The sequence below is a fragment of the Drosophila yakuba genome, chromosome 4 (assembly GCF_016746365.2).
Source record: "Drosophila yakuba strain Tai18E2 chromosome 4, Prin_Dyak_Tai18E2_2.1, whole genome shotgun sequence".
NCBI lineage: Eukaryota > Metazoa > Arthropoda > Insecta > Diptera > Drosophilidae > Drosophila > Drosophila yakuba.
Window position 1 is genome coordinate 331,333 of NC_052531.2, and position 17,542 is coordinate 348,874.

At 35.9% G+C, this 17,542-nt stretch overlaps 1 protein-coding gene across 8 annotated transcripts; it reads right to left on the reverse strand.

Annotated features, from left to right (window-relative positions):
* Positions 1-3,515: 3,515 nt before the first annotated feature.
* LOC6523716 (nuclear factor 1 C-type) lies at positions 3,516-16,615 on the reverse strand. 8 transcript variants are annotated; one of them, XM_015191307.3, is made up of 10 exons: positions 16,459-16,597; positions 14,801-14,809; positions 14,431-14,570; positions 10,096-10,251; positions 9,445-10,042; positions 8,129-8,311; positions 7,809-8,072; positions 6,969-7,744; positions 5,299-5,494; positions 3,516-5,238 (listed from the first exon to the last, which is right to left on the reverse strand). In XM_015191307.3, exons 3-10 carry the CDS (start codon positions 14,509-14,511, stop codon positions 5,189-5,191), a joined length of 2,304 nt encoding a protein of 767 aa, XP_015046793.1. In that variant the 5' UTR covers positions 14,512-14,570; positions 14,801-14,809; positions 16,459-16,597; the 3' UTR covers positions 3,516-5,188. The 8 variants fall into 8 exon arrangements, with proteins under 8 accessions (XP_015046793.1, XP_015046794.1, XP_015046796.1 ...); XM_015191308.3 differs by lacking the exon at positions 14,801-14,809 and having other exon boundaries at positions 7,809-8,060; positions 16,459-16,615; XM_015191310.3 differs by lacking the exon at positions 14,801-14,809 and having other exon boundaries at positions 9,787-10,042; positions 16,459-16,614.
* Positions 16,616-17,542: the final 927 nt, after the last annotated feature.

The window sequence follows — 17,542 nt, forward strand, 5'->3', positions numbered from 1 at the left end:
AAGATGCAGGCCCTTACATTACCTTCGCTGGGAGCTGTTAGAAGCTTATATTTCTTAGTCCCTAATCCTGAAACCTTTCCTCCCACTATCCAAGGTTTCTGGATCAGGACTATGTCGACTCCATCCTCAGTCAGATGGAGTTGAAGAGCAGCGGAAGCTGGTGGAGGTTTATTTGCAGAAGCCTCACGGACATCTGCTGTGTCCATCTCCAATACGGCTGTATCGGCTCCCTCCTCGTCCGATGTGTCCGTCATTGGACCCATGTTTGCAAGGCTGCGGAGGATTAAGGCATCAGTCAAGTAGCCGTCCTTGGTTTTCGATGCCTCCATCTCGGAGGAAATCTCCGCGATCACTCCTCCACCGCCTTCCTGATCCTCCTTGGCGGAGTCCGATTTGTAGACCTTTATGGTAAGTGCGCTGAAGCCGAAGTTTAGCTCCCCATGAGCGGGAGCTAGGGACTCCTTGTTCAGGATGAGGATGGCCTGGTTTGTTGACCCCTCCACCTCGTCGACCTTTACCACTCGCCAGTCCGAGGTGGGAAGGTGCATCATGGTGAGGATCTGGTCCCGCGCCTTCATGGATGACGGGATCCAGACCCTTGCACGGGGTCGGCAAGGTACGTCAGACCAGCTCAGCGCAACAAGTCCGGCGCCCTCATACACCTCCCCCAGGTTCTTTACTGCGGCTTTGTATAGCTCTCCAGAGCGCTCGTCGTTACAGGCGATCACCTTGACGCTGCCTTGGCTAAGATTTCGAAACATTTTGTGGCTAGGGCTGCCTCCACCCACTTGCACTTGTTTCGTTGAATCCTGCCACTCGGTCGTTTCTGTCGACCACGCCCAGGAGATTGCGGTTTTTCGCGATCTCCGCAAAAGACTACCCTGGCTGTACGCGTTGCCGCTTTGCCGAGGGGTCGGAGGGAACGTCCTTGGAGCGCTCCCTCTTAGGTGGAGGTCGCTTTTTGACTTGGGCTTGACTGGCTTGGCAAAACGGATCTTTCCCATTCCACCTTCTTCATCCATTCAGCAGAAGAAGCAGTTTTCGATTTCTCCTGGCTGCGTAGGATTTGCCCTGCAGATTGTTTTTCTGCGTAGGTGAATTTGCCGTTACCAGTTGAAACTGAGTGCTTACCGTCCTTGGCTGCGCCTGAAAGGGGCATCATGGCACTAGGAACAAGGACGGTGTTGATCACATTTGCTGTGTTGTCGGAGGCTTTAGACTCCGTGCCGCCCATCCTGACGATTTTGTGGGACTATGGTCTTCCTTTAAAGTGTGTTCCTTGTTAGTCCTATTGTTCAAAGGTTTGATAGCGTCCTTGCTCCTCGAGATTTTTTATCGACTGGAGCTTCAGTCTTCCCGACAATAGACTGACGGATAATTGCCCGGGCTTTGACGTACGGATGATTACCCGGGTATTGAGTACGGATGTTTTCCCCGGTACTGACGGACTATTTTATCTGTGGGCCACGGTTTTTTTATACCGGCATAGAGCTTTTTCTTATCTATTGTTCTTCTATGCCAAGTGTTCCCATCCAGGAATCATATTTCTAATTTTCCCCTATTTTGGGAGTCAATACCTCATTGGTGAAGTATGCCCGGAACTGGTGTTGATTTCCTTTTCTTTCTTCAATCTAATTGCAGCCGCTGACCGGGTCATCGGAGACTCGTTTATTGTCGACTTGCATTTTCTTTGCCGCAATCCAACTGAGTCAACGCGATGATAGTACCCCTTCCCCTGCTTTTAGATTATGGTTTTGAATCTTCAAAGTCTTACGATCTTACAAAAAGTGTGGTATGTTTGTATTGACGTACGGATGATTACCCGGGTATTGAGTACGGATGTTTTCTCCGGTACTGACGGACTATTTTATCTGTGGGCCACGGTCTTTTTATACCGGCATAGAGCTTTTTCTTATCTATTGTTCTTCTATGCCAAGTGTTCCCATCCAGGAATCATATTTCTAATTTTCCCCTAATTCGGGAGTCAATACCTCATCGGTGAAGTATGCCCGGAACTGGTGTTGATTTCCTTTTCTTTCTTCAATCTTTTTGCGGCCGCTGACCGGGTCATCGGAGACTCGTTTATTGTCCACTTGCATTTTCTTTGTCGCAATCCAACTGAGTCAACGCGATGATAGTACCCCTTCCCCTGCTTTTAGATTATGGTTTTGAATCTTCAAAGTCTTACGATCTTACAAAAAGTGTGGTATGCTTGTATTGACGTACGGATGATTACCCGGGTATTGAGTACGGATGTTTTCCCCGGTACTGACTCTGTGGGCCACGGTCTTTTTATACCGGCATAGAGCTTTTTCTTATCTATTGTTCTTCTATGCCAAGTGTTCCCATCCAGGAATCATATTTCTAATTTTCCCCTAATTCGGGAGTCAATACCTCATCGGTGAAGTATGCCCGGAACTGGTGTTGATTTCCTTTTCTTTCTTCAATCTTTTTGCGGCCGCTGACCGGGTCATCGGAGACTCGTTTATTGTCCACTTGCATTTTCTTTGTCGCAATCCAACTGAGTCAACGCGATGATAGTACCCCTTCCCCTGCTTTTAGATTATGGTTTTGAATCTTCAAAGTCTTACGATCTTACAAAAATTGTGTACGCAATAGTTGTTTAAAAGTATTTAACTGGCAGTAGGAAGCGTTTCCGACCATATAAAGTATATAATTCTTGGTCAGGATCAAATGCCCAGTCGATCTGGCTATGTCCGTCCGTATGAACGTGGGAATCTTAGGAACTATAACAGCTAGAAAGTTGAGATTCAGCATGCAGACTCCCGTTGCAAGGCCCACTCTTACGTCCACTGCCACGCCCACAGTTTTGTGAAATGTTTTGTATTTTTTCAGTTTTTTATTTGTAATGTAAATTTCTATCGATCTACAGAAAAACTTTATGCCAAGTTTTATTAGTCTTGCAAATTTCTATCGATTTGGAAAAAATCTTTTTGCCACGCCCACTCTAACGCCCCAAACCGTCAATAACTGTTAGGGTTGAAGAGCATTCCACTAACTGAGTAACGGGTATCATATAGTCGGGGGTCGAGGGGTATAGCGTTCTCACTTGTTTTAAAAAATCATTAAAATCACGCTGTTTTATTAGTGGGCTTGGTGTATTCAAAATCGTACCAATATTTTATACGAAAATATTTTTATTTACGTTATTTGCTACCAGTTACGGGTATGCAATTAATTTTGAATACATTAAAATGAGCTATTTGTGCTTATAAATATTCGACTCTTTTAGATGTTCCTTGGAGAACATGTAACAATTGGCGAAACACAGTGAACTGCGTCAGTCGATATGAAAACATAAAATGTGCATTGCTGGATTAAGATTATTAAAGGCACCACGCAAAAGGCTCCATATTTGCTGTGAACATACCATCATTAGAACGTACAGATCCAGTCAAAGAATTTTGGGAGTCCGTAATAAATTCTTCTGGTTCGCGAAATACCAAGTTACTAATCAAAAATGTAATCCAAATACTTTTTATAAACTAATTCGATTTGTTCGATAAAATATTTCTTTATTATTACCAAGTCTCCGTTTGTGTACAGTCTATTTAAGTTGTGTATATATTGATATTTTAATACAATATTATATATTTTTATAATAAGCACTTTCATTTTACCCTAAATTACAAATAGCGCTAGCGTAATAATTATATTCACAGCCAAATCTTATAAATAGTTTTATATATATTATGTGTTTTCCATCAACCTAATATTATTATTGTACTAACATTTTTATTTGTTTTGGAACTCACGATTACAATGCAGCGACACATTATTGAATTTTTACATTTTTATTATGCTGTTAAAAAATCTTTTAGGGGCAAAAAATGTAACCCAAGCAGAGAAGCTTCTGTTAAGTGATTAAAGTTTTGTGAAATAGATGCCCACTCAACTGACCAATTGAGAGGAGCTTGCAAAGATCTATTTCAGAATAAGAATTACATATTTTGCTTTACTTCGATTATTGGGGTTTTTAGTTTTAAATCTTATGATAAAATTTCAGGCACTTATTATAACGGCTTTCATTCATTTTCTATAAGTTCAACTTGCATAAGAAAATCAAATTATTAAAAGTTTATTGATTCACGGCTGTACTCAAACTCGACTATTTTCTAAAATTTGTCCTCTTTACTTATAAAAAAGCAACGATTGGATGTCCTGTGCTACTATTGTCATAATAAAAGTTGCCTTATATAACATACATTTTCGATAGTTCATTTAATTTAAGCATTTACTAATGCCTTAGGTTAAAATTAAATTTCGTAAAAAGAAGTTTCCACCGCGCCATATTGCTAACATATTGCTTTAATATTCAATTTAATGTTGCATTTACTATTGAAAAGTTTATACCTATTACTTTAATAAGTATGTAATATACATGCCTCAAATATGGATTAAGACTTTGGTAGCTTTATGTTGGTATTTCAATAATTTTTTTATGGCAACGCTGTTACTATAGTCATAGAGTAGTTAAGAGGAGTTTATCTTTAAAGATCACAAAAGCATGGATTCATAAAAAAATACTAGGCAAATTGAAAAAGCTGCAAAGCAATAAGATATTTAATACTGTTTTATAGAGTGATTTTGTCTAGCCTGGGAATTTCAATGCGTGTCTATTACTTTTTGTACTTGAATTATAAATTATTATATTGTTCTAAACGTAAATGTTAGAGAAGTAGTGACTATTATCTTTACAGCAAAAATATGTTTTGGCAAACAAAAGAAATTTGCTATATTTTTTCGAAACTGTGGGCGTGACATTTTTGAGCGTATTGCATTAAAAGAGGTGTGGCTACAATTTTTTATCCGATTAAAATTAGCAAGACCAGTAATAACAAAATAATTAAAACAATAATACCTCTCCGACGTATTAATAGTTCACTTTCTTCTGCTTATTTATGGACTTTAAAATATTCTTTTTAACGGTTCAATTATACAGACATTACTGAAGATCTTTTAATAATAATTATAATTAGTTAGAATTAAATACAACGTTTTCTATATTCTTAATCTAGCATGATTCCCTTATTATAAAAATTAAACTTATTGCAATAGGATTTTATGTATTTCTTTAAGGTACTCTTATTAGTTACTGATTTTATAATCAACATTTTGGCATGCCCAAGCCAAAGAGTTTATTGACTTTTCTTTTATTGAACTTAGATCATGACACATAGTCACGATTCGAATACTCATCTATATAACGTCCAGTCGCTGAAATAAATTCCTAAGTCAATTAAACAGTAGTCACTTCAAACGTAATCAAAAACTTACAGTCTTCCATTAATATAACTTGATTATTATCCATGTTTGTACTAGATACAGCATGTGGAATTACATTATGCTCCTCTTCGTTCCATCTAGACCTGGTACTTGAACGTGATACAGCCATTGGAGCTGAATAAAGTGTTAGATCTGTTGGACTTATAACTCCAGACATTGTAGAAATAGAGCCGGCATATCCCAAAAGCTTAAAATTCATTAAACATATTTGTCAATAGCAATAAATTAATACATACTTTTAAACTTTATAAATTCGGAAACTCTTCCTTTTATACGCTAGACGTTATAACCCTGTATTCCCTCTTACTTTACAATTAATTCGTATAAAAAGAAAAACAGTTGGTCGGAGTGCCTGGGAAATGGGGATGTGCATTAACTGTACCTTAATTGTTAAAAAATTTTTGACAATATAGGCCATTCAAAACAAATTCTCAAAAACTTCGGACTCATAGGATAATTTCAATAGTAAAGTTTTACATTGCTTCATAATTACATTGCTTCATCGTCTCAACTAGTGATCCGGTGTAGAAAAAGATGTAGTTTAAAGCGTCGCAAGCTGTTAAATGCGTTACTCGTGTTTTAAATTAAATTTCTCTTTGCACCAATTACTGCTTTTTATACCCGTTACTCGTAGAGTCAATTTTTTTTTTAGATTCGTTGTAAAGTATGTAACAAGCAGAAGGAAGCGTTTCCGACCATATAACATATATATATTCTTGATCGGGATCAATAGCCAAGTCGATCTGGCCATGTCTGTCTCAGGAACTACATAAGCTAGAAAGTTGAGAGAAAACATACAGACTCCAGAGACATAGACGCATCGCAAGTTTGTTGACCCATGTTGCCACGCCCACTCTAACGCCCACAAACCGCCCAAAACTGACACGCCCATACTTTAAAAACATGTTTTGATATTTATACCCATTACTCGTAGAGTAAAAGGGTATACTAGTTTCGTTAAAATGTATGTAACAGGCAGAAGGAAGCGTATAAAGTATATATATTCTTGATCAGGATCAATAACCGAGTCGATCTGGCCATGTCCGTCCGTCTGTCTGTCCGTCTGTCCGTCCGTATGAACGCTGAGATCTCAGGAACCACTAAAGCACACAGACTCCAGAGACATAGACGCAGCGCAAGTTTGTCGATTCATGTTGTCACGCCCACTAACCGCCCAAAACTGCCACGCCCACACTTTTGAAAAATGTTTTGGTATTTTTTCATTTTTGTATTAGTCTTGAAAATTTGCCAAAAAACTTTTTCCCACGTCCACTCTAACGCCCACAACCCGCCAAAAACTGTCAGTGCTGAAGACTCTCCTTCGCAGTTCCACTAGCTGAGTAACGGGTATCAGATAGTCGGGGAACTCGATTATAGCGTTCTCTCTTGTTTTTTCTTATTAGTATTGCATACGTCTATCGATTTGTAGAACAACTTTTTGCCGCGTCCTCTCTAACGCCCACAAACCGGCCACGCTTAAACTTTTTAAATATGATTTGATATTTTTTCACTTTTTGTTAGTCTTTCTCTCGTTTTGGCAAAAAAATTTTTGCCACGCCCACAAGTAACGGGTATCAGATAGTCGGGGAACTCGCCTATAGCGTTGTCTCTTGTGTTCTATAGCATATGCAAAAGACATCTTATCTACATTTCCTACTTACCGATGTGGGCTGCGAATGAAAATGATTAAAATATTCTCTATTACTTGATGAAGGATACATTTGCGTTGTAATTCTGCCTATGTTTGAGCCAGCTGATAAAAGCTTACATCGTTCAGGATCCAAATAAGATTGGGGACTCGCTAAGGCCGGTGTGTGTGATTGCGGTTGAGGAGATGTAGTTCCGGTCATTTCATGGTGTGGAATAACATCTGTACTACTTGGGCTATTGCTGTTGTCTAGGTTACTTGCAAGTCTAATATTATCCGTTTGCAAGTTAGTTTTTGGTATACAACTATTGTTGTTCAAGCTTGTAGATTGTGCTGTCAGCGTTAAAGATGGAGGTGGGGACTGGACTAGGGTTAGATCACTGCTACTGCGAATTATAGCTACAGGTCGAGCCATTGGAGGCAGCATCGGCGGAAGCATTGTACTGTGATAATGAGTTGATGGTGAGTTTGTCAATTTTGCAGTTCGCAGCTGTTGATGAATTTGAAAATGCGGTGAATGTCCTTGTGGAAGTGTATGGGAGTGTTGAAATGAATGGGTATCAGCGGATCCTGTTATAGTTGTCGTATGACTAGTATCTTGACAAACATAGGTGACAAAGTCCGAAATATCTTGTGGCTCTGTTGAATATTTATCAGAGCCAGCACGATTTTCTTCCTCAACGGAAGATGTTTGAGATGGTCTTGTATTATTATGTTGGGGGTAATATAAAGTATTAGACGGACTAGTGGAATTCGAATGTAACAAGGAGCAACTATGTTGTGGGATAGCTGAAATTTAATTAAACATTTTAAAATTTTAATAATAAATCCTATTTTTATGCTTTTACAATACCTTGGGGCAGTGTCCGACTATTTAAGGACGTATAGCGATGCAAGGAAATGGATGAGTCCGAGGATGTTTTTGGATCTCCAATAGAACTATCAGTAGCTCTTACGATCAAGGAAAAGCTACTTATACTATTATCTGATGCAGTTCTGGTCGGCGGTGGGCTGCCTTGATCGTTTTTGTTAGAATCATGGGCATCGCCGTTTGTGCCTTCTGTACGTTGCAATGGACTTTGCGATAATTGTGTAATCCTCTGATCTATAAAATCGACTATACGGAGATCTCGTGAAAATTTTAAAAACAATCTCATATGCATATCTACGTACTGCTGTATCCAAGTGGAATTGGATTAGCCACAATTGACCCAGATTGAACCAGACTCTGGGCAGCAGAAATTGAAGACTCAGAATTAATTTGATATGTATTACACTCATAGGTAGCTCCAGTGTTCTCCCTCTTTATAAGGTTAGAGCTTAGGCTTACATCATTTGATTCACCTAAAATTAAATCTAATAAAATTTCATTAAAAACAATTATTTTTTCCTTATACTTTTTGTGCAGACTATGTAAAATTACCATTCACAATACTTAAATTTTATTTTCAAACCAAGTTTGCTTAGGAAATTTATTTGGGACTAAGGAATGCACTTTACCCCAAAATGCTGTATTTCCATTGATAGACCGGATAATATTAATTTCCCTTTAATGATAATTTCATCGTCATATTTGCACATTTTTCCATAAATTGATAATTTTTTTTTTCTTTGTTTGCTTCACGAGAAATTCATGTTACTGACAAAAACACTCTAAAAACTAAACAAAAATACTCACGACACAATAGTTTTAAATTTTTTACAGGCTAAGCATAGATAATTGATGGCCCAGTTTAAACATTGTATTAAAGTACAGAAATAAATTTTTGCAAAATATAAGGAGCATAAAATTTAAAATTAAGCTAACTAAAATGTAATTTAAAAAATTCAATTATTCTGCTTCTATATAATGTTGCAGAACTAAACCATCATTGAAATATCATGAGGGCTGCTCCGCATTCAATCTGGTACTATACAGTTAAACAACATTTAAAGGGTTGTAAAGAATTTTACCGGGAAACGTTTGAAAAGCTTCCCGTTATATTGACTTACGGTAGACATGAAGTAACATTAGCATTACCAGCTTATCGAACTAAAATGATAACAAGGTAACTTAAAATTTGTTACCGCTTTTCGAAAAATAAAGATAACAAGTAGAAGGAAGTTATTCCGAGCCAATGTTTAATGTACATTACATATACTTACTTAAACTAGCCTGTTTTGAATCAATAGCCACGCGCACAAAACCCTGAAACAGTCCCGCCTACTTTTTTTAAATTAAATGAATTTATACTATTTTAATTTAATGCGTATTTCCAAATAATTGCACGATTTTTTAACTTCTAGCATATGTTAGGTCTACTATCGGGTCCCTTTTTCAAGTCATAAGGTTAAAACCATCTATCTCGGTAAATATGCGTGGTCAACAGCATTATTTACTCTAAAATAAATTACTTATATAATTTATGTAAAACGTTATTTGTAAGTATAAGTAGGTGATTATTTACATAGTCTGTTGAGATAGTGCATAATTTGAAAATAACTAGTACCTTTGGATAAGGACCACAGTTCTTGAGAAGAAAATACTCCAGTTGCTAAAATAATATCATTACAAACTACACCATTATATGGATTTTGCCTAACGACGTCATTTTTCATGTCAGCGACCTCATTTTTTCTGTTTGGATCGTTACTTCGATTATATATAGTTAAATGTGGCGATCTTACGCCCGGAGTAGTTGTAAAAGACGTATTTGTATTATTAAATGAATTATGAGTATTTATAAAGTTGGCCAAATACAAGTCCAATTCTCGAACAGAAACGTTTATATGGTACGGATTTACACATAATCCTGGATGTAAGCATTCCGGATTTTTTTCTAACCGCTCACCATCTGTGCTTTCTAATGGAATCGCCTTGAAGAGTATAACCATGACCAAATCAAGCCGCCATACTTTGTCAGCCTGTCTTAAGCAGTCTATTCGTCTCATTTTTCCTTTTTGATCGGGGTTTGAAAGAACACAAATTGATTTTCTTTTTCCAATTATAGATTGAACAAAATCCTCTCGACTTTCTTGTGTAATGTCTTTTCTGAGTTTTCCAAGAAGACGAGAAGCCCACTTTTGCTTCACCTCAGTCTTTTCATTCTAAAAAATACATACTTTTATACTTTCGTAAAATATGTTTTTTAAATTAATACCTGGAGTTCGTCCTTACAATGTCTTTCTTCTTCCAGCGACATACGTTTTTCATGTTTTTTATAATATTTTCGTTTGGCGGCTTGCAAATTAAACCAAGAGTAGGAAAATGATTTGACGTACGGTAAGAGTGCCTCAATAAAAGGGTGAAATTCATCCTATATGTGAAAGAGGCATTAAATTAGTAACTGACGTGTTAATTAAAATTCATTTTAGATGTCTTAGTGCAAACAACTTAATGTAATATGTGCTTTAAATATAGGCTAAATCAAGATTTAGGAATAGAATAGAGACTTAAAAAACTGTACATTTTAAATATAACTATAAGTTATCAAATAAAAACCATTTACACATTAGATATTTTATGAATCTACAATAAAACAAGAGAGAATGCTATTGTCGAGTTCTCCGACTATTTGATACCCGTTATTAGCTAGTGAATGTGCAAAGCAGAAATTTTAGCACTGACCGTTTTTGGCGGTTTGTGGGCGTTAGAGTGGGCGTGACAACATGGGTCAATAAACTTGCGCTGCGTCTATATTTCTAGAGTCAGCATACTCATTTTCTAGCTTTTATAGTTCCTGAGATCTCGACGCTCATGCGGACATGCAGACAAACGGACGGAGAGAAAGAATATAGAATAAATATTTTTTTATAGAATAAAGAATATATATACTATTGTCGGAAACGCTTCCTTTTGTCTGTTACATACTTCTCAGCGAATATATAGTATTTACTTTACGAGTAACAGGTATAAAAATATATAATATATAAAAAAAATATAAAAAAATAAAAAAAATATATATAAATTTGCTTTCCACTTGCTCCGACACGATTCTGCATTTTGCTTTTTGTTCCGTTCACATATTGCTCTCTGCTGATTTCTGCAAGTTCTTGCACGCTTTAAATTTCTTTTAGATTATCATCCCCATTCGTTTAACAAACGCTTTTCACCATTATACCCGTTAGAGTAGAGTAAAAGGGTATACTAGATTTGTTGAAAAGTATGTAACAAGCAGAAGAAAGCGTTTCCGACCATATAGAGTATATATATTCTTGATTAGGATCAATAGCCGAGTCGATATGGCCTTATCCGTCCGTCTGTCCATATGAACGTCGAGATCTCAGGAACTACAAAAGCTAGATTAAGCATACAGACTCCAAAAACATAGACGCTGCGCAACTTTGTCAATTCATGTTGGCACGCCCACAAACAGCCTAAAACTGCCACGTCCACAATTTTGAAAAATGTTTTGATATTTTTTCATTTTTGTATTACCGATTTACTAACAAACTTTTTGCCACGCCCACAAATTGTGTTATAATTTTAACAACAATAAAAATATGATTATTTTATTAAAGCTGTAGACTTAAGCGATAAAAAACGCTGCGTATTATAACAAATTAATTAATATTAGAATTGTGTAACGTCGCCTCTGGCCTGTATTAGACATTAAACACGTTTTGAATTAAAAAAAATTTAGGCGATGTTCTCGAGAAATCGAGTCTCACATCTCTTTCAACTTAATTTTGAGGTCAGAAATGTTCCTTTGCGGCTCATTTCAAAGCATTCTTTTTTGTTTTGGCTGAGTGCGATGATGCTCAGTCTTGCTTAAAAGGAAAGTCACCACAACCTGTTAGTTTTTATATTAATGGCAGCAAACTTTCTTCCAAATATTAATATAGTAAGCCTTCAAACAATACAGTTTTCTTAATACCATACCATAGTGCTTGCAAGACACTATACTTTCCTTTTAAGGCAGTCTTTATGGTATGTTGGTGTCTCGTATCCCCAACACTAACATCAAATTAAGCTTAATCGCCAAAATATAATGGTGTCCCATTGCCTACGAGTCAGATAAGTTTTTGGGTATGATAGATAAATAATAAGAAAACATACTTTTTAGAAACCATATTCAATATTTATACCCGTTGCTCGTAGAGTAAAAAGGTAAGTAAAAAAGTAAGTATAAAAGTATACTAGATTCGTTGAAAAGTATTTGACAGGCAGAAGCTTTTCCGACCACATATGTACATATGTTTGATCAGGATCGATAGCAAGATCTATTTGGCCATGTCCGTTCGTCTGTCCATATGAACGTCGAGATCCCAGCAACCGTAAAAGCTAAAAAGTTGAGATTGCTGAATCTGACTGAATCGACATAGACGCAATGCAAATTTGTTGACCCATGTTGCCACGCCCACAAACCCCCCAAAACTGTCAAGCCCACACTTTTGAAAAATGTTTTTATATTTTTTGTTAGTATTATAAATTTCTATCGATGGCAAATTTTTGCCATGCCCACTCTAACGCCCACAGACCGCCAAAAACTGTTAGTGTTAAGGAGACCCCTTCCCACTTCCACTAGCTAAGTTCCGGGTATTACATAATCGTTCTCTCTTGTTTGTAACTGCAGTCGCGTCAATTTTCGCTTGACCTATTTTCTGCGACCAAATTTCTTAATGATTGGCGACAATCATCCTTTACAGTTCCCTTTTGTCACAGAGTCTTATTGCTGATGTCTAGCCTTTATTTGCAGTATTATTTTCAATGTTCCCAGTTTTCTTGCACAATTGTATCACTCGATGCACCGACGACTTATACACTTTTAATTCTTTGCCTATTTCAGTAATTGTTCCCAGATTGATAATAATCTCTAATCAACACGCTGATTTCTGACTTTGACTGATCTGCAGTACCTTCTACCATTTAATTGAAAATATCATGTGTTGAAATTGCACACTGCAAAAAAACAAATGCTGTTCGAATTAAGAGTAGTTGTGGCTCGTATGTAAAATAATGTGCAGTTATTTTAGTGTGACAGTGTTGCTTTATTTGTTTGAATTTAAACCATAAAACTCAAATCGCTCAAACAAGAAAAATTGTTAAGCTATAGACGGAAAAGTTCTGAATTTTTAGAGGTAAAATGACAAATATATGTATGTCTGCCTCAAAAAGTAATATTATTTTACAGCTCACGTTGAACGCGGTATTGTAAATACAAAGAAAATTAAAAAAATATATTTATTAGGTGCTGTGGATTATTTGCATTGCTTACAAGTGGAGGAAAGAGGGTCCGTTTAAACGAGTTGACCTTTGTTTTGGTAAGGCAAGATTATGAATTAAGACAAGCATCATAAAAAGATGAATAAATTTAATTTTAACAATTATGTGCTGTGAAAAAAGTTAAATATCGGTCGAAAATTTTTGAAATTCCAGACTGATTGGACGAGAAGACTTCATCTCAAAATTATTAATACAAATTATTGATAGGCTTTCATAAATACAGTTAAATATTAGTAAATATAAGGTATTTACACATTTGAGAGAAAAGACTCATCATTTACTACCGGGGCCCTGTCTCTACTGGTCTTTGCAGTTCGTAAATTACGCGTTTGCGTAACTCAAATCACAGTGGAGGCCCACAGAATGGCAAATCTTCTACGATAGTCCAATTAAACACATCTTGATCAAAAGGCAATTTGAATTATCAATTTTAATAGCTCAACTGTAAGTCTTTTAGTGATGAAAAATGTAGTTGGTTGGAATGCATTTAATGTGCATATCTTACATTTATTTTATATAAACTGAAGAAAAAACGGAAGTAATATTGTGTGTAATTGTGTAAGAAACGATAACTAAACAACACGGAGATTGAGATCAGCTTTCTTTTGAGAAGCGACATGAAACATCAATTTTGAAAGCGAGACTCGTCTGAATGCCGAAATCAAACATCACAACAAGAATCCGCATACGAATATATATGCGTAAATATATATATAATTGCAGATTATATACTGTGGATGTAATTTACTTATTTTTACACAATTATATAATTAGTTGCATATGTAGATAATAATATATATATATTCTAACAATAATATTGACGGGATTCATTGCGGTTCCGGTTTTCGCAATTGTGGCCCCTATTTTTGTATATTAGATGTGTGCTTTCCATTACTATATTAAAAGACACCCTCAAATTTATTACTAATCCACTTTAACTTCAGATAACATTAATAATAAAAAGCATGAGATTTTTACGATAACGGGAAATCTAAATAGATACATAAACGAATTTAAGCATATTTCTTATCCTGGTCAACAAACATAATATGCATACCTGACGATAAAATTAGTAAAATCCGATTATTTGGGTAATTCTTGAAAGTAAAATGTAAATATACATAAACGAAAGCATAAGTTAGTTCTATATAAATTATCGCACTTGTAATCTTATCTATCTTACTAAATAATTTACCGACGGTTTGGTTTAAGCAACACTACCAAGTTATTTTTCATAAAAACCTAAAAATTTTAAGGTACGGCGCTTTACCTGTCCCGATGATGATGTTTGCAGATAAGAAGAAACGTCCGTCTCGATCATACAGCCTCTTAAAGTTTCTGGTATAAACATACCTCAGGTATTGTTATTTTCATTGAATCGAGTATGGCATTGCTTACATCGAAAGCAGTCTACAGGAAATTAAAAAATTTATTGAAATGAATAAATACTTCCTATGTAGTTATACAAATTTAATAACTATTCTGAGCAACATTTTTTAAAAGTTTCCGCGTAGCAGTTCTGGGCAGCTTGCAATACTGCGTCTACTTCTCTAGAATCTGCATGCTTTATCCCAACTTTCTAGCTGCTACAGTTCTCGGGAAGTTTTCGACTTTTATAGGACATTTCCAGATATACTCGCCTAGTGATCCTGAATAAGAATAAACATATATACATTATCTAAAAAAAAAAACATTTCGTAACGAGGTAAAAACTAGTAACGACTTTTCGACTTTTTCGACTTTTGTGACGAACAATTATTTTATACTCAACTTAGAAAATCTTAAATGCTAAAACAAACACAATAGGCTATTTAATAGAAACAAGAGAGAACGCAATAGTCTTATTTATAGTACTCTAAAAAAATTGTTGGGAAATGGAAACAAAATTTACAAGAAATAGAAAAAGAAATTTACATAATTTATAAAACAATAAAAAGACATCAACGCATTTTTCAAGCGCATTTTTGAGCGGTTTATCGGAGTTTGGGTGGGTGAGGCAAAAAGCTTATTGGCAAATCGTTTATAAAACTAACAAAAAAATTGAAAAAATATAAAAACATTTTGCAAATGCTTGGTCGTGGCAGTTTTGGAAGGTTTGTGGGCGTTGTGGGCATGGCAAAAAAACTTGTCATTGCAGTCTACATGGTCAATCTCAACTTTCTAGTTTTTTTAGTTCCTGAGATCTCGACGTTCATACGGACGGACAGGCAGACGGACGGATCAAGAATAAATATACTTTATATGGTCGAAAACGCTTCCTTCTGTCTGCTACATACTTTTCAACGAATCCCGTATAGCCTTTTTCTCTACGAGTAACGGTTATAAGAATATTTTATAATTACGCTTTGTTACAAACAGACAAACGCAACAATAAGTTTAATTTAAAAAATTCCTCAAAATCTTATAAATACATTTTAACAGTTAGTCGGTTTTTTGTCGGTGATATTACGCCACAACAGCGTCATCAGCCACAATTGTAAAAATGGTTACTTTTGTACTTATAAAATATACGAATTATCCCTCGCGAATTTCTTTTATCTCTAAAGATTTTCAATACAATTTTCTATTAGCCTTGAGTAAAAGTGTTTACGTTCACATTCTATATCTATCTATTCTATAGGAAGTACAATTTTATTCAGTGAATTAGGTTAACCAATGTAATATATAAAATCGTAAAAGAAACATATACGTGTTTAAAAATATTTTTATACGTTACTCGTAGACTAAAGTGTATACTAGATTCGTTCAAAATTATGTAAGAAGCCCCTTTGACCTTGTAAAGTATACATATTCTTATTTAAGATCATTAAGTCGATTAAGCCATGTCCGTTATTTTCCGTGTCAATTAGAAAACTCTATAAAGACATCTTTCGAATAACGGTCAAGCAAATAATGGAACCGTCGTTACGGCTCGCCTTCCAACTTATATGACTAGATCTCTCTTAGATACCCGTTAGTCGAGAGACTCAACTATTACTGTAGGGAAAATCCACAAAAAAGTTACGGAGAAATACATCAAAAGTACACTTTCGCCACTCTACGTAGACTAATGTCTAGAAATTTAAAGTAAAGCATTGGCTCGTCTTTAATGTTATTAGGCTACAAAATGTAATACTATATAAAAGTCAACGCTGAAATAAAACTCTTATTTTTTCTTTAAGTAAACCAGGATTTAATATAAGCACTTAATGTTAATTAAGTCTTTGAGTTTACTGATATACATAGTTAAAGCAGCTCTAAGACCTAACCGTTTTTAATTATGTGAAAAACTCAATTTAATTTTTTTGTGACCACTTACATGAACATATATAATGAAAATTTGTAGCACACTGAACAATAACTGAGTAGCTGTGTTATGCAAAACTTGTGCTTATAGACTAAATTTAAAATGGGCAAATTGCAGATGACTGCGTGGATTTTTGTTCTCGTCAACTGTTATTCTCTTTGAGAGACATATGTGCATGAAACCAAATTAATGAACAAATACATAAGCGACCCAAAGGGCCTGAGCGAACCAAACGTTCTAAAAATGGATACTAGTGCTCTGAGAAACTGAAACTAAATGAGAGAGCTTATTGAAATTCGAATGCGCATGTGACATGCAACTACAGTAAAAATCAACGTGCCGGAATCATCTACCAAGCCCCTTAACTTATCGGGAATACTATGTGACCTAACATAAAAGAACTGTGAAGTTTCTTATACTAAAAACAAGAGAGAACGCTATAGTCGAGTTCCCCGACTATCTGATACCCGTTACTCAGCTAGTGGATGTGCGAAGAAGAAATTTCAACACTGACAGTTTTTGGCGGTTGTGGGCGTTAGAGTGGGCGTGGCAAAAAGTTTTTTGGAAATTTGATAGAAATTTACAAGACTAATACAAAAATGAAAAAATATCAAAACATTTTTCAAAAGTGTGGGCGTGGCAGCTTTGGGCCGTTTGTGGGCGTTAGAGTGGGCGTGGCCAAAAGTTTTTGGCAAATCGATAAAAATTTACAAGACTAATACAAAAATGAAAAAACATCAAAACCTTTTTCAAAAGTGTGGGCGTGGCAGTTTTGGGCGGTTTGTGGGCGTTAGAGTGGGCGTGGCAACATGAATCGACAAACTTGCGCTGCTTTTATGTCTCTGGAGTCTGTATGGTTAATCTCAACTTTCTAGCTTTTGTAGTTCCTGAGATCTCAGTGTTCATACGGACGGACAGTCGGACGGACAGACGGACGGACAGACGGACATGGCCAGATCGACTCGGCTATTGATCCTGATCAAGAATATATATACTTTATATGGTCGGAAACGTTTCCTTCTGCCTGTTACATACTTTTCAACGAATCTAGTATACCCTTTTATTCTACGAGTAACGGGTATAACAAGAGAGAACG